A 15226-nucleotide genomic window follows, 5' to 3' on the forward strand; every position below is an offset into this window, starting at 1 on the left:
GGGCTATAGCCCATATCGTACGGCATACTATAGCGCGCCGTTTTTCATCATTTTTGATGATTTGACAAAAATGAAAAAAAACAAAAACGATGGGTTATAGCCCATGTTTTTTGAAATTTTGAAAAAAAAAGTTAGCCTCGTTTCTCATCATTTTGGACCATGGGCTATAGCCCATATCGTACGGCATACTATAGCGCGCCGTTTTTCATCATTTTTGAAGATTTGAAAAAAATGACGAAATGACAAAAACGATGGGTTATATCCCATGTTTTTTGAAATTTTGAAAAAAAAAGTTAGCCTCGTTTCTCATCATTTTGGACCATGGGCTATAGCCCATATCGTACGGCATACTATAGCGCGCCGTTTTTCATCATTTTTAAAGATTTGAAAAAATTACGAAATGACAAAAACGATGGGTTATAGCCCATGTTTTTTGAAATTTTGAAAAAAAAAGTTAGCCTCGTTTCTCATCATTTTGGACCATGGGCTATAGCCCATATCGTACGGCATACTATAGCGCGCCGTTTTTCATCATTTTTGAAGATTTGAAAAAAATGACGAAATGACAAAAACGATGGGTTATATCCCATGTTTTTTGAAATTTTGAAAAAAAAAGTTAGCCTCGTTTCTCATCATTTTGGACCATGGGCTATAGCCCATATCGTACGGCATACTATAGCGCGCCGTTTTTCATCATTTTTGAAGATTTGAAAAAAATGACGAAATGACAAAAACGATGGGTTATAGCCCATGTTTTTTGAAATTTTGAAAAAAAAAGTTAGCCTCGTTTCTCATCTTTTTGGACCATGGGCTATAGCCCATATCGTACGGCATACTATAGCGCGCCGTTTTTCATCATTTTTGAAGATTTGAAAAAAATTACGAAATGACAAAAACGATGGGGTATAGCCCATGTTTTTTGAAATTTTGAAAAAAAGGTTATCCTCGTTTCTCATCATTTTGGACCATGGGCTATAGCCTATATCGTACGGCATACTATAGCGCGCCGTTTTTCATCATTTTTGATGATTTGACAAAAATGAAAAAAGAAAAAAAAAAAAAAAACGATGGGTTATCCTCGTTTCTCATCATTTTGGACCATGGGCTATAGCCTATATCGTACGGCATACTATAGCGCGCCGTTTTTCATCATTTTTGATGATTTGACAAAAATGAAAAAAAAACGATGGGTTATAGCCCATGCTTTTTGAAATTTTGGGAAAAAAAGTTATCCTCGTTTCTCATCATTTTGGACCATGGGCTATAGCCTATATCGTACGGCATACTATAGCGCGCCGTTTTTCATCATTTTTGATGATTTGACAAAAATTAAAAAATTAAAAAAACGATGGGTTATAGCCCATGTTTTTTGAATTTTTGGAAAAAGAAGTTAGCCTCGTTTCTCATCATTTTGGACCATGGGCTATAGCCTATATCGTACGGCATACTATAGCGCGCCGTTTTTCATCATTTTTGATGATTTGACAAAAATGAAAAAATGAAAAAAACGATGGGTTATAGCCCATGTTTTTTGAAATTTTGAAAAAAAAAGTTATCCTCGTTTCTCATCATTTTGGACCATGGGCTATAGCCTATATCAGTGGTTCCCAAAGTGGGGTCCGGGGACCCTCAGGGGTACCTGAGGGAGTTCCAGGGGGGAGCCATCTATTTTGTTCATGTTCATAAAGTGCTAAAGTGTTTAAAGCAGTGGTTCCCAAACTTTTTCATGTCAAGGACCCCCAAATTGACAATACTTAGCCCGTGGACCCCCATTTGAAAAGATATGCCAGGGACCCCCATAAGAGAAGACGTACACATTTAGAAGTCTACATTTAGACGTACACATTTAGACGTCTACATTTAGACGTCTAATTTTGAAAAAAAAAGTTATCCTCGTTTCTCATCATTTTGGACCATGGGCTATAGCCTATATCATACGGCATACTATAGCGCGCCGTTTTTCATCATTTTGGATGATTTGACAAAAATGAAAAAATGAAAAAAACGATGGGCTATAGCCCATGTTTTTTGAAATTTTGAAAAAGAAAAGTTATCCTCGTTTCTCATCATTTTGGACCATGGGCTATAGCCTATATCGTACGGCATACTATAGCGCGCCGTTTTTCATCATTTTTGATGATTTGACAAAAATGAAAAAATAAAAAAACGATGGGTTATAGCCCATGTTTTTTGAAATTTTGGAAAATAAAACTTATCCTCGTTTCTCATCATTTTGGACCATGGGCTATAGCCCATATCGTACGGCATACTATAGCGCGCCGTTTTTCATCATTTTTGAAGATTTGAAAAAAATGACGAAATGACAAAAACGATGGGTTATAGCCCATGTTTTTTGAAATTTTGAAAAAAAAAGTTATCCTCGTTTCTCATCATTTTGGACCATGGGCTATAGCCTATATCGTACGGCATACTATAGCGCGCCGTTTTTCATCATTTTTGATGATTTGACAAAAATGAAAAAAAACAAAAACGATGGGTTATAGCCCATGTTTTTTGAAATTTTGAAAAAGAAAAGTTATCCTCGTTTCTCATCATTTTGGACCATGGGCTATAGCCTATATCGTACGGCATACTATAGCGCGCCGTTTTTCATCATTTTTGATGATTTGACAAAAATGAAAAAATAAAAAAACGATGGGTTATAGCCCATGTTTTTTGAAATTTTGGAAAATAAAACTTATCCTCGTTTCTCATCATTTTGGACCATGGGCTATAGCCCATATCGTACGGCATACTATAGCGCGCCGTTTTTCATCATTTTTGAAGATTTGAAAAAAATGACGAAATGACAAAAACGATGGGTTATAGCCCATGTTTTTTGAAATTTTTGAAAAAAAAGTTATCCTCGTTTCTCATCATTTTGGACCATGGGCTATAGCCTATATCGTACGGCATACTATAGCGCGCCGTTTTTCATCATTTTTGATGATTTGACAAAAATGAAAAAATAAAAAAACGATGGGTTATAGCCCATGTTTTTTGAAATTTTGGAAAAAAAAACTTATCCTCGTTTCTCATAATTTTGGACCATGGGCTATAGCCCATATCGTATGGCATACTATAGCACGCCGTTTTTCATCATTTTTGACGATTTGACAAAAATGAAAAAATAAAACGATGGGTTATAGCCCATGTTTTTTGAAATTTTGAAAAAACAAGTTAGCCTCGTTTCTCATCATTTTGGACCATGGGCTATAGCCCATATCGTACGGCATACTATAGCGCGCCGTTTTTCATCATTTTTGATGATTTGACAAAAATGACGAAATGACAAAAACGATGGGTTATAACCCATGTTTTTTGAAATTTTGAAAAAAAAAGTTAGCCTCGTTTCTCATCATTTTGGACCATGGGCTATAGCCCATATCGTACGGCATACTATAGCGCGCCGTTTTTCATCATTTTTGAAGATTTGAAAAAAATGACGAAATGACAAAAACGATGGGTTATAGCCCATGTTTTTTGAAATTTTGAAAAAACAAGTTAGCCTCGTTTCTCATCATTTTGGACCATGGGCTATAGCCCATATCGTACGGCATACTATAGCGCGCCGTTTTTCATCATTTTTGATGATTTGACAAAAATGACGAAATGACAAAAATGATGGGTTATAGCCCATGTTTTTTGAAATTTTGAAAAAAAAGTTAGCCTCGTTTCTCATCATTTTGGACCATGGGCTATAGCCCATATCGTACGGCATACTATAGCGTGCCGTTTTTCATCATTTTTGAAGATTTGAAAAAAATGACGAAATGACAAAAACGATGGGTTATAGCCCATGTTTTTTGAAATTTTGAAAAAAAAGTTAGCCTCGTTTCTCATCATTTTGGACCATGGGCTATAGCCCATATCGTACGGCATACTATAGCGCGCCGTTTTTCATCATTTTTGAAGATTTGAAAAAAATGACGAAATGACAAAAACGATGGGTTATAGCCCATGTTTTTTGAAATTTTGAAAAAAAAAGTTAGCCTCGTTTCTCATCATTTTGGACCATGGGCTATAGCCCATATCGTACGGCATACTATAGCGCGCCGTTTTTCATCATTTTTGATGATTTGACAAAAATGACGAAATGACAAAAACGATGGGTTATAGCCCATGTTTTTGAAATTTTGGAAAAAAAAGTTAGCCTCGTTTCTCATCATTTTGGACCATGGGCTATAGCCCATATCGTACGGCATACTATAGCGCGCCGTTTTTCATCATTTTTGAAGATTTGAAAAAAATGACGAAATGACAAAAACGATGGGTTATAGCCCATGTTTTTTGAAATTTTGAAAAAAAAAGTTAGCCTCGTTTCTCATCATTTTGGACCATGGGCTATAGCCCATATCGTACGGCATACTATAGCGCGCCGTTTTTCATCATTTTTGATGATTTGACAAAAATGACGAAATGACAAAAACGATGGGTTATAGCCCATGTTTTTTGAAATTTTGGAAAAAAAAGTTAGCCTCGTTTCTCATCATTTTGGACCATGGGCTATAGCCCATATCGTACGGCATACTATAGCGCGCCGTTTTTCATCATTTATGAAAAATAAATTAATGAAAACAAAATTTGTATGTCTACTTCGAAGTTATGCACATTTTATGATAGGCCACTCCCATTGCATCTCCCCCACCCCTTTTAGCCAATTGGTCTGAAAGCACATGACCTTCATGCAACATTTCAGTCTTCTACAGCAAATATTGTAGCTGCTAGAGGGACGTTTAGGAAGATTTGACAAAACCGCTGGTGGCCATTTTGAAAAATGGCTGCCACACCCACCAGAATAAGAATTTGGGATGGCCAAATATCCAGTTTCGTTACCAATATATCTGTCAAAACTTATGCCAAATTTGGCGCTTACGTCATAAAATGAACGATAGGTTAGCTATGCCGCCTCACTATGGAACGAAAATCATTCCGAGACCATGGGCTATAGTCCATGATCTTGGAATGATTAGTCTATTTTTTCAAATCCTCCAAAATGAAAAACGGCATACTGAAAAACGAGGATTTGAAAAAAAGTTCCATGGACTTCTAATATGGACCCCCAACCCCCAACTGACTGCCGAGTGTGACCGTGGACTGCCATTTTTGGTGGAAGGAGAAGAGAAAACCAAGAGTACCTTCGGGCTTGTCCCTAAATAGACTTGTAACCCAAATGTAGAGAGTACAAACGCAGTAAAGAACCTGGGGGTTATCATCTCTGAAAAGGCAACAATGAGCAGAAAATGAACCATGTAAATACAACAAATTGAGGGCACCGCAGGGAGTTGAACCCCATTCTGGTAAACCAGTAGTACCACACCAGTGCCTTAGTTTGTTTTGTTGTAATTTACAGGTCCAAAAGCAATCACATTCATAATAATTTGAATCATAATGGACTATAAATGATAGCCATGATTATGTCTTACAATTGAAATCGAGAAGAAGACTAAGGAAAACTCCTCAGACATAAACTAAGAAAATATTTTATTTTTCCGTGCTCATAAAGAGCTGCAAAGTGCTAAAAGTGAAAAGTGCAGCAGAAAACCTTTGGGTCATAGGCCCATCGTCAATGCCTCGCCTACTGACCGGCATGAATTAAGTTTTAGCTGCAAATGGCAGCATAAATAAATCACATCAATACACACCACATAATGTGATGTGAACTGACACGATGAAGCTTCACTCGCACATTATAAAAGACATACATCACATCAATCCACATCACATACCTAACCCTAGCCCTAACCCTAAATTCATCATGTGATGTGGGGATGACGTGATGAAGCCTTACTCACCAATGTGAAATGATACGAGACAAACACACATCACATACCGGGCCTGTGTTCATATGTGATGTGGGCTTAGATGAAGCTTTATACTCACAAATTGGATCTGATAATATAGCACAAACAATGCTCTTATGACCTAGAGGTTTGCTGCTGGACTTCTCACTTAAAGCACTTTGAGCGCTTTATGAACATGAACAAAACAAAAAGATTCTTGGTCTCCGCCCAAGCAGTTGGCCTTAGGTTTGTGGCCAGTCTTTCTAGCCAGTTGTCCCACATTTCTATTTTAAAATCTACATGTTTTCAAAAGAATTGCCCACATTTAAATATACATTACAATTTATGCCATTTGTGGACGATTGACAAATTATACGAGGTGCAAATTATGCAATGGCAGAAGCATTCTTTGGACCCCAGTATTTGTCAGCAATACAGCAACACTATGAACATGAGAACACATACATACAACACCGAGGATGACATTAGAACACAAGAGCAATGAACAGAGTGCATGGCGTGCAACGAGCTATCCGCAATTTGTGAAATAATCACATAAAAATATCACATAAATGCACATCACATACCGGCCTGTGTTCATATCTGATGTGAACTGACGTGATGGCGCTTTACCAGCAAATGACACAACGCAAATGACGTGAAACGATACAGCTCCAATCAAATGATTAGAAACTGTATGAGAGACACGACCCGACACACGCACCACATACACTAGTGAAGAACTAGTGATAGATAGGAAAGAAAGAAATGACTTATGAAAAATAAAGCAAAATGCGATTAAAAACTATGACCAGAAAAAACAATAACTTTATTAAAGCAAAGAATAGAAGAGAAGATGAAAGGTCGGGGTAGAAACCGTGCATGTTCGATACTAATAGGTTATATTCAATAATGGATGATCTTTGCATCGTGAGCTTGTAGATCAGCTATTTGCTACTTTAGTGTGTGACACTGTAGCATGACCAAGTAAGGAAATTAATTTACAAAAGGTTGAACTATGGAGATACAAGGTTTCTGCCCGACATCAAAAGATAATAAACTACACCCACTTACCTTCAATATCAGCACTAAACAAAACAAACTAACCAACAAAGAAAATCTGCCATAATTTTCTTCCTGTTAGTTTGGACAGATCTACAGCATAGAAGGCTGTAAACAGTGTTAAGCAGGCTACATGCTACCATAATGATACCGGAAATAAGTCGCATGACGCCAAATCACATTTTGTACACACAGTCCACTAGTGAAGAACTAGGGCAATGGGCAAGGAGAAATAAAAAAAATACTTTTTTTTATTAAAAGAGAAAGGAAATAGAAATTCTAATAACTCGACACAGAAAACAGCACAGAAAGACTACAACAGAACATACATAATGTGATGTGACGTGACGCGACAGCTTTACCCGTAAATTATGTTAAACAATACATAAATCACATTGCGGCATGTGATGTAGAGTGGCATTATACACAGATTACGTGAAACGATACACGGTGCGAATGACAACCTATGGTATGGTAGCATGTAGCATGTAGCCCACTTACACAAGCATCAGGAATCAAAAGGTTCATTACTAACCTTCACTGCCAACAGCACCCAGGAGTGGCAACAGCACTGTACCTTCAATACCGACGTCGCCTTGTCAGCTTCACGTTCTGAAATGACAAGAAAAAAATATATCTATTTAGTTGTCGGCCTACAGGATGACATTTTGTAAGTCATAACAGTCACTGAAAGCTGTGTCACCAATATCTTACTTTATTATTGTCACAAATTGTGATTAAAGCTCCTATAAGCAATAATGTCAATTTTAATGATTTTTATTTCATTCAGCAATGAGTAAAACACATGATTTAGTCTCTGCGATACATCTAGGGGCCACAATCTGCAGTCAAAGATATTCCTAGAAGCTTTGTCATTGGTCAGAGAAAAAAAAAGAACCCGGTCAAAATGACTGACCAATCAGGAAGTAGACAGGCAAATCGACCAATGACAAAGCTAGGAACATCTTTGAATGCAGATTGTGGCCCCAAGATGTGTCAGAGACAATATTGTTTTACCCATTGCTGGCAGTCTGAATACCAATTTTTTTTAAAGTAATTACATTTGACATATTGCTTATAGCAGCTTTAATGATTCAACCCATTAAACGGCGACTTCACCCCTTTTGCAACCAGAGCTTATTTTAATGATGTTTGGGAGACAAGAAACACTTTCCTGGGTTTTTTATGTGGGTAATCGTCGTTTTTAGATATGTAGTATTTCAAAAGTGTCCATGGGCTCCATGATGTCATGGACAATGGGCTCACTTCCTCCCTAGACTACATGTTGTCTCAGTAAGACAGCCCTCCCCTATGCACAAGGAGCAGTGCACCAAAGCATTATGGGAATTGTAGTCTGGGTAGGAAGTGTCCATGAAATCATGGACACATTGAAATACTAAAAACACATAAAAACCTCAGTAAGGTTTTTCACCCAAACATATGTAAAATCATATGTATGACAATGAATGGTCAACTTGACATGTAATGGTGACACTGCCCTTGTTTCTACTACAGCCACATGTAATCCAGGTACATACCATGGGGGGTGTATTAATAGAGCCGCGTAGGTTGTATGGCACAATACGTCCCGAGCACCGTACGCCTCGTAATCTCAGGGAGCGTTCGTTGACACCGTTATACGTTTCAGCTCAGCCGAGTAGACACTCTATTATCAATACCAGCCATCTCCTGATGACCCCATCCAAGGTCACACATGACACCAAGGTCACATGATTAACCTGCAAGACATAAATAAAAACAACATTACTCTTTATCCAGATTTCATACATTGTAAAATTCATATAATATTAAAAGGATATTTCACTTTATCGTCTACTCAGGTTTATATGAACACTGCAGACAGCTTTTAAGTTGCTTGATTCAGTATTTAAATATTCATTTTAGCTTTTTAGCATTTTAACTTAAAAACTGTCTGTAGTGTTCACATAAACCCGAGTAGATAATACAATGACAAAAAGTTAGTTTTTTAAAGTGAATTGTCCCTTTAAGATATTGGTAAAAAAAAATCTAAACTTCAAAATCTACATTATATAACTTGAGTCAAAGTTAAAAGGTTTTGGCATCAAAATGTACTTAAACATTTCAAATGGGACAATCTGCATACTTGGTCATTTTGAACAGAAAAAAACCATTTGAAAATAGCAGATCTAAAAGCTCACAATGTGTCACATCACATTCACAATGCATTGTGAGCTTGTAGATCAGCCATTTTCACAGACAAGACAATGCTTTTGTTGCGATCAAGGCCCAAGGCCTCAGTCACACATAAGCATATGTTCTGGGCTCTGCCTGTGTTTGATTGCCCCCCAAAATCAAACACAAATGTTTGGTCAAAGCATGTGCCTCCCATTGGAAATGCATTGGGGCGGCCATTAAACAGACAAGACAATTTTTTTTGTGTGATCGAGGCCCAAGGCCAAAGAACGAGTCCTATAAAAGGACAAACATTGCTGACATTGTCCATTTAGTGTCACAATAAACAACAGTCTTATAAATACTGTTTAAACAATAAACAGTCCTATAAATCATCTTAATGTCTAAACAACAACAGTGCTCAAGGATAAAACCGTGTTTCTCAAACAAACGCTTCTTACCTTGGAACAAACAGCTCTGCTCACAGACAGCATGAAGTGGATCCCAAACCAAACAGCATGCTGGGAAAAAACATGGCCGCTCCTATTTAAATCCAAAGCCCCGCCCACTGGATCCGGTCACCTGTTCAACTAGTCCGTCCGTCATTGGTCCGTTAGTCAGAGTGATTTGTGTTTGGACTTTGGATCATCCACTGTTGATGTAACTGCTGTGTGCACCACACACACACACACACACACACACACACACACACACACACACGCACTCATGCACTCACGCACGCACGTGCATTATTTCACCCTTTGGTTGGTTATAAAGGCTTATATTAATAAACACAAGGACGTGTGTGTCTGTGGCTGTCTGTATCAGCCTTTATAGGTTTGTTTATTCCGCCATCTTGTTTGATATTTGTTTGAGTGTCACCACCATCAGCCTTTAACAGGTGTTCAATCAGGCAAATGAGCACCAGCAGCCATCTAGCAGCTGTCTGCCTTCCTGCCTGTCCAATTGTCCATGAGTAGCTGTCTGTCTGTCTATGAGTAGCTGTCTGCCTGCCTGCCCAATTGTCTATGAGTAGCTGTCTGTCTGTCTATGAGTAGCTGTCTGCCTTCCTGCCTGTCCAATTGTCCATGAGTAGCTGTCTGTCTGTCTATGAGTAGCTGTCTGCCTGCCTGCCCAATTGTCTATGAGTAGCTGTCTGTCTGTCTATGAGTAGCTGTCTGCCTTCCTGCCTGTCCAATTGTCCATGAGTAGCTGTCTGTCTGTCTATGAGTAGCTGTCTGCCTTCCTGCCTGTCCAATTGTCCATGAGTAGCTGTCTGCCTGCCTGTCCAATTCTCCATGAGTAGCTGTCTGTCTGCCTGTCTATGAGTAGCTGTCTGATTGCCTGCCTGTCCAATTCTCCATGAGTAGCTGTCTGTCTGTCTGCCTGTCTATGAGTAGCTGTCTGCCTGCCTGCCAGCCAGCAAGTTGGTTAACAGAAAATAAATTGTTATGGCTGAGTAAAATAAAACACAATAAACACAATTTGCCTGAAAATAGATTACCCAGCTATGACCTTTTTCATGAAAAAAAATGAGTAGTGATATGGCTGACTGAGTAAAATAAAACAATCTACCTGAAAATAGATAGCTATAAGTGAAGAGCAATTTCCGCAATTTTCAATTTAGAGCCTTCATTAGTATCAGCGGTAACACCTGTGAAGGAAGTAGGGAAGGGGCCCAAGTTCTTTCCTAAATACTGTGTGTGAATATAGCACCATTTAAGATATATCAGTATTTTTAAGAAATTTTATGAAAAGGAAAAATAAAGAAAAAACTTTGATAATGCTGATTTATAGAAACAAATCACATTATTGTGTAAGCATAATCCTGCACATGATGAGGAAAATATAGCATAGGCCTATCACCATTCTACTTATATGGTAATTAATTATTGATTGAAAATTAACATTGGTTAGATGAGGCCGATATGCCAGTGTGTAAGAACCCAATCTTTTTTTCCATAAAATTACTTTTATTTTAGGTCAAGAACAACAATTAAACAAAATAGATGTCTGCATGTATAACACAAGGATATATATAGTTTACAAAACCACATTTCATGGCTATGGCTAGCCTATACACAAAATAGATCATTGTTATCACATGACTTTAACAATGCTTCTGTTGTAAAAGTGACAATGATTTAACCAGCATCCAATGAAAATTGCACATTTAGGGCCATATCAAAATGTTTGATTCAAATACATCATAGCCTATGTTTATAGTACAAGCTAATTGTCATATACTAAGTAACCACACAGTGTACATACGGTATATCATACTGAAACAGTCAATTTTCCCCATTTCCTACTTGAACAAAACCTGCTCAATATGGGTTTACAAGCCAAAACAAAAGGCAAAATAAAAGTTTCAAAATAAAATAGAAACCTTTTTCAATGTCATCAAAAAACTAGATAAATTATACAAATAAATGCAATACAAATGTATTTACTTAGTCCTGTGTTATGAAGTAGGCACAGTGTCATTTTCATACTGTCATTCACATGACATGTGTGATTAGCAGTTGGCCACAGTAGAATACGTTGGGAGCGCATGGCCCTCAAACTGAAATGGGAATGAGGAGTCAATGTACTCCTGCTCCATAGAAGAGTCATACCTCATGAGGCAAGGATAGTTGTCAGGCTGCACACTGCAGTCAAACTCCAGGTCCAGCCACTGTCTGTGGGGAGCGTTGTGCCTCCTTGAATCTGTCAAGATCCGATTAAGGGCCATGATGTAGCTGAGGGCCATCTGCAAGGTCTCGTACTTGGACAGCTTCTTATCCTCCCCCCACTGAGGGACCACTTTGCGGAGGCAGTCAAAGGCTGTGTTTAAGCCCTGCATCCTCTTCCTCTCACGGGCGTTGGCGGCCATCCTTCGCCGTGTGACAGTCTCATATTTCTCTGGACTCTTGGAGTCGGCCTCTGAAGACTCAGAACCAGAGTCAGTGCAACTGGGTCGGCGGCACTTCATGCTTTTTTTGCCAAAAATATTGCTCTCCAGCGGTGAGTGGTGACAAAGACCCAGACGTGAGAGAAAGGCTTCGGCAGATAGTTTGTCAAGTTCAACCTCAGGATTGCAAATTATCCTCAGGGTTCTTCTGAGCTCATGTCCATAAGAAAGCCTCGCCGGTGTCCAGTATAGTGGATGTCCTGAGCATCAGAAGGGTCCAGGGGGTTTCTGATGTTAGACATACTGGGGGAGCGGCTTTTATAAGACCCCACAGATGAACAGGTGGTAGCAGGTGGGGTCCCCCTCCCCAAAGCCATCTCCGTCCTCAATACTGATGGAACAGAAACACACCCATGCAGACTCACAAACACCCACACCCACTCACGCACGCCGCACACACGCATTTTGTGCGCGCGCACACACACACACACACACACACACACACACACACACACACACACACACACACACACACACACACACACACACACACACACACACCCTTAATGAAATTCCAATTAGCTTGGCCTGGTCTATCTGGTCATGGCTTCACCCAGAGCCTACCATCTGGTCAGCAGCACAATTTACTGCTGTTGACCATGTTTCTTCTGCACGTGAAGCTAAGCTAATACAGAATTACTGGCTTTGATTACTAATGTCGCTCCCATGGTTTCAATGTTGCCCAATTGAACTGAATTTTTGTAAATAAAACCTGCATTGAGTGCATTCATTACAATTATCACTAATGGTGAACAACAAACAAACAAAATAGCACTATATATTTTTTTAATATATTTTCTATATCTATATATTTTCGTTAAAACAAATTGCACGTTCACTATTTGCTTTCAATGCGCTAAAGTCTTATCTGTGAATAATGATTTTACCGACAACAAAACATACGATAAAATAAATACATTTAAATAGCATTGTATAGTAGTAGTAGTAGTGTTTCTCATATTTCTTTTCATAATTAAACTACACAATGTTTGACCACAAATCCACATGAGTAAGGTTTTGATAAATTACATAAGTCATCGAGTAGCCTCGGGAACCCAGGCGTTTTGTTAAAAAATAATAATCGAGAAGACCGACCCCTTTCACTTCCCACAGTAGCATCCTGCTACTGTCCTCATGATAACAATGATAATCTGAGATTAGCCTGAGGCAACAGAAGTTAAGTGTAAGTGTGGCCCCTAACCTGGGGGGGATTGAAACAACATTCAGCTGCCTTTTGCTGGAAGGGATTAGATTAGTGGTTTAAAACAATATGGAACAAGATGTTACACATATTTCTACAACATTTGAGATCGCAGAAATTATTTGTCCAATACAAAAGCATCTCTCCAATTACTGTAGGTTACGTGTGTTATGTGTGATCATGTTGGACATTGTTTGTCGGTGCTGTACGTGTTCTTAATTGATTGAAAACTTTATTTCAGACACAATGGTCCATATACAAACAACATGTAAAAAAAACAGTAACTACAAAAACAACAACACAGAGATGGCCTATGTAACAGGCTATTTTCCCTCCAGGCAGTCCTTGTCAATTAAAAACATATAAACATTGTCTCCAGTGTTTCCAGAAACATGAGGAGAAGACTGTGTCACTCTGTGTGATCCCTGTTAAGGCCATAATTAGTACATTATTTGATTCCCTCAGTCTACACATGAATCTAAACATAAAATTTCTCAGTACAGCATGAAATGTGGGTACATTACTGGTCACAAACATTTCACTAGCACTGGTCCATCTTGGGAGTCTCAAGAATATTCGAAAGGCATCATTATATGCCACCTGAAGTTTTTTCATTTTCGCTTTGCTGTATCGGCACCACAAGTGAGCTGTATATAGTGGAGTGCAATAGGTTTTAAAAAGTGCTATTTTGACATTGTCTGTACACATAGGAAACTTTCGTGCCAGCATGTTGGCTTGACCATAAAGTTTACAGCACTGGCGCTGCACATCATCATCATCACATAGATCTTCCCTGATTATGTGCCCCAAGTATTTAAACTTTGTTACCACCTCTAAGACTTCACCTGCCAGATAGGAGGGAAAGGTGAGCTTTTGGTCGCCCTTTGATCTACTGATCATAACAACACTCTTTTTAGAGTTGAACTTAATATCATATAAAAAGCCATATTTTGAACAGACCCTAAGTAGCTGCTGTAAGCCAGCACTGTAAGGTGAGAGTACAACCAAATCGTCTGCATAAATCATGTGATTAATAAGGTGATCCCCCACCATGCAGCCAGTTTTACACTCTTTTAACTGTTTTGATAAGTCATCTAAATACAAATTAAATAATATAGGCGATAAAATTCCCCCCTGGCGCACGCCATTGGACACTAGAAAGGGTGTGGATATACTAGTTCCCCACCTAGCCTGCATGGTTTGGTGTGAGTACCAAAACTGCAGGATCCTTATCAGGTATAAGGGGACACCTCGCTCTTGTAGCTTTAGAAACAGTTTACCATGATGGATACGGTCAAAGGCTTGCGACGCATCCAGGAAACACATAAATACTGTACTGTTGCATCTACTATACTGACTTACAATTTCCTTAAGTGCATAGATACAAAGATCAGTGCCATGCTTTTTCTTAAAACCGAATTGGTTGTCGTAATGAAGCACAGTATGTGGCATGCATTAGTGGTTTGCATTCTGGGGACCACATGTGAAATTAATAATTGATCTGTCAAGTGGTCCGAGGAAATGAGATAGACAGAATAACTTCTTCAAGAAGTGTGAAAGCATACATGGAGGGGGCGCACACACACACGGACGCACGCGGACACACGCACGCGTGCTTGTAGATCTGCTATTTTCAAAATAATTGAGAAATGTCGAAAAAATTATATAATAACAAAAATACCTGTGACACCAAATAAAATACTGGAGCACGTTTTATTTTTGCAGGGGTGACTGTGTTGAAACAATGATGCACTTATATTTTGATGCCAATACTTTTACACATTTACTCGAGGAGAAATTTGAATACAGGCCTTTTACTTATAATAACGGTATTATTACTTTTACTTATAAGTAAAGAATCTGAGTACTTCCAACACCACTGTCTTACAGGCAGAGGAAGAAGTGAGCTTTTTCCTCTGTTTTCTGGTGTCTGTAACATAACATTTTAACCGGGCATCGCTGTGACAAATGGGACACTAAAAGCTTGGGGTCATAGAAGCATACTGAATGATTAATCACTATTAGAAACCACAGGATAATGTCTGTTCCTAATATTGGGTCATGGTCGCAAAC

At 38.6% G+C, this 15226-nt stretch overlaps 1 protein-coding gene across 1 annotated transcript; it reads right to left on the minus strand.

Annotated features, from left to right (window-relative positions):
* Positions 1 to 11517: 11517 nt before the first annotated feature.
* atoh7 (atonal bHLH transcription factor 7) lies at positions 11518 to 11973 on the minus strand (the record flags this gene model as incomplete). Its single annotated transcript, XM_080782889.1, has 1 exon — positions 11518 to 11973. The coding sequence occupies one exon, from the start codon at positions 11971 to 11973 to the stop codon at positions 11518 to 11520; it is 456 nt and encodes a 151-aa protein (XP_080639015.1).
* Positions 11974 to 15226: the final 3253 nt, after the last annotated feature.

Source organism: Protomyctophum bolini (assembly GCF_963924005.1).
Source record: "Protomyctophum bolini genome assembly, chromosome: 14".
Taxonomy (NCBI): Eukaryota; Metazoa; Chordata; class Actinopteri; order Myctophiformes; family Myctophidae; genus Protomyctophum; species Protomyctophum bolini.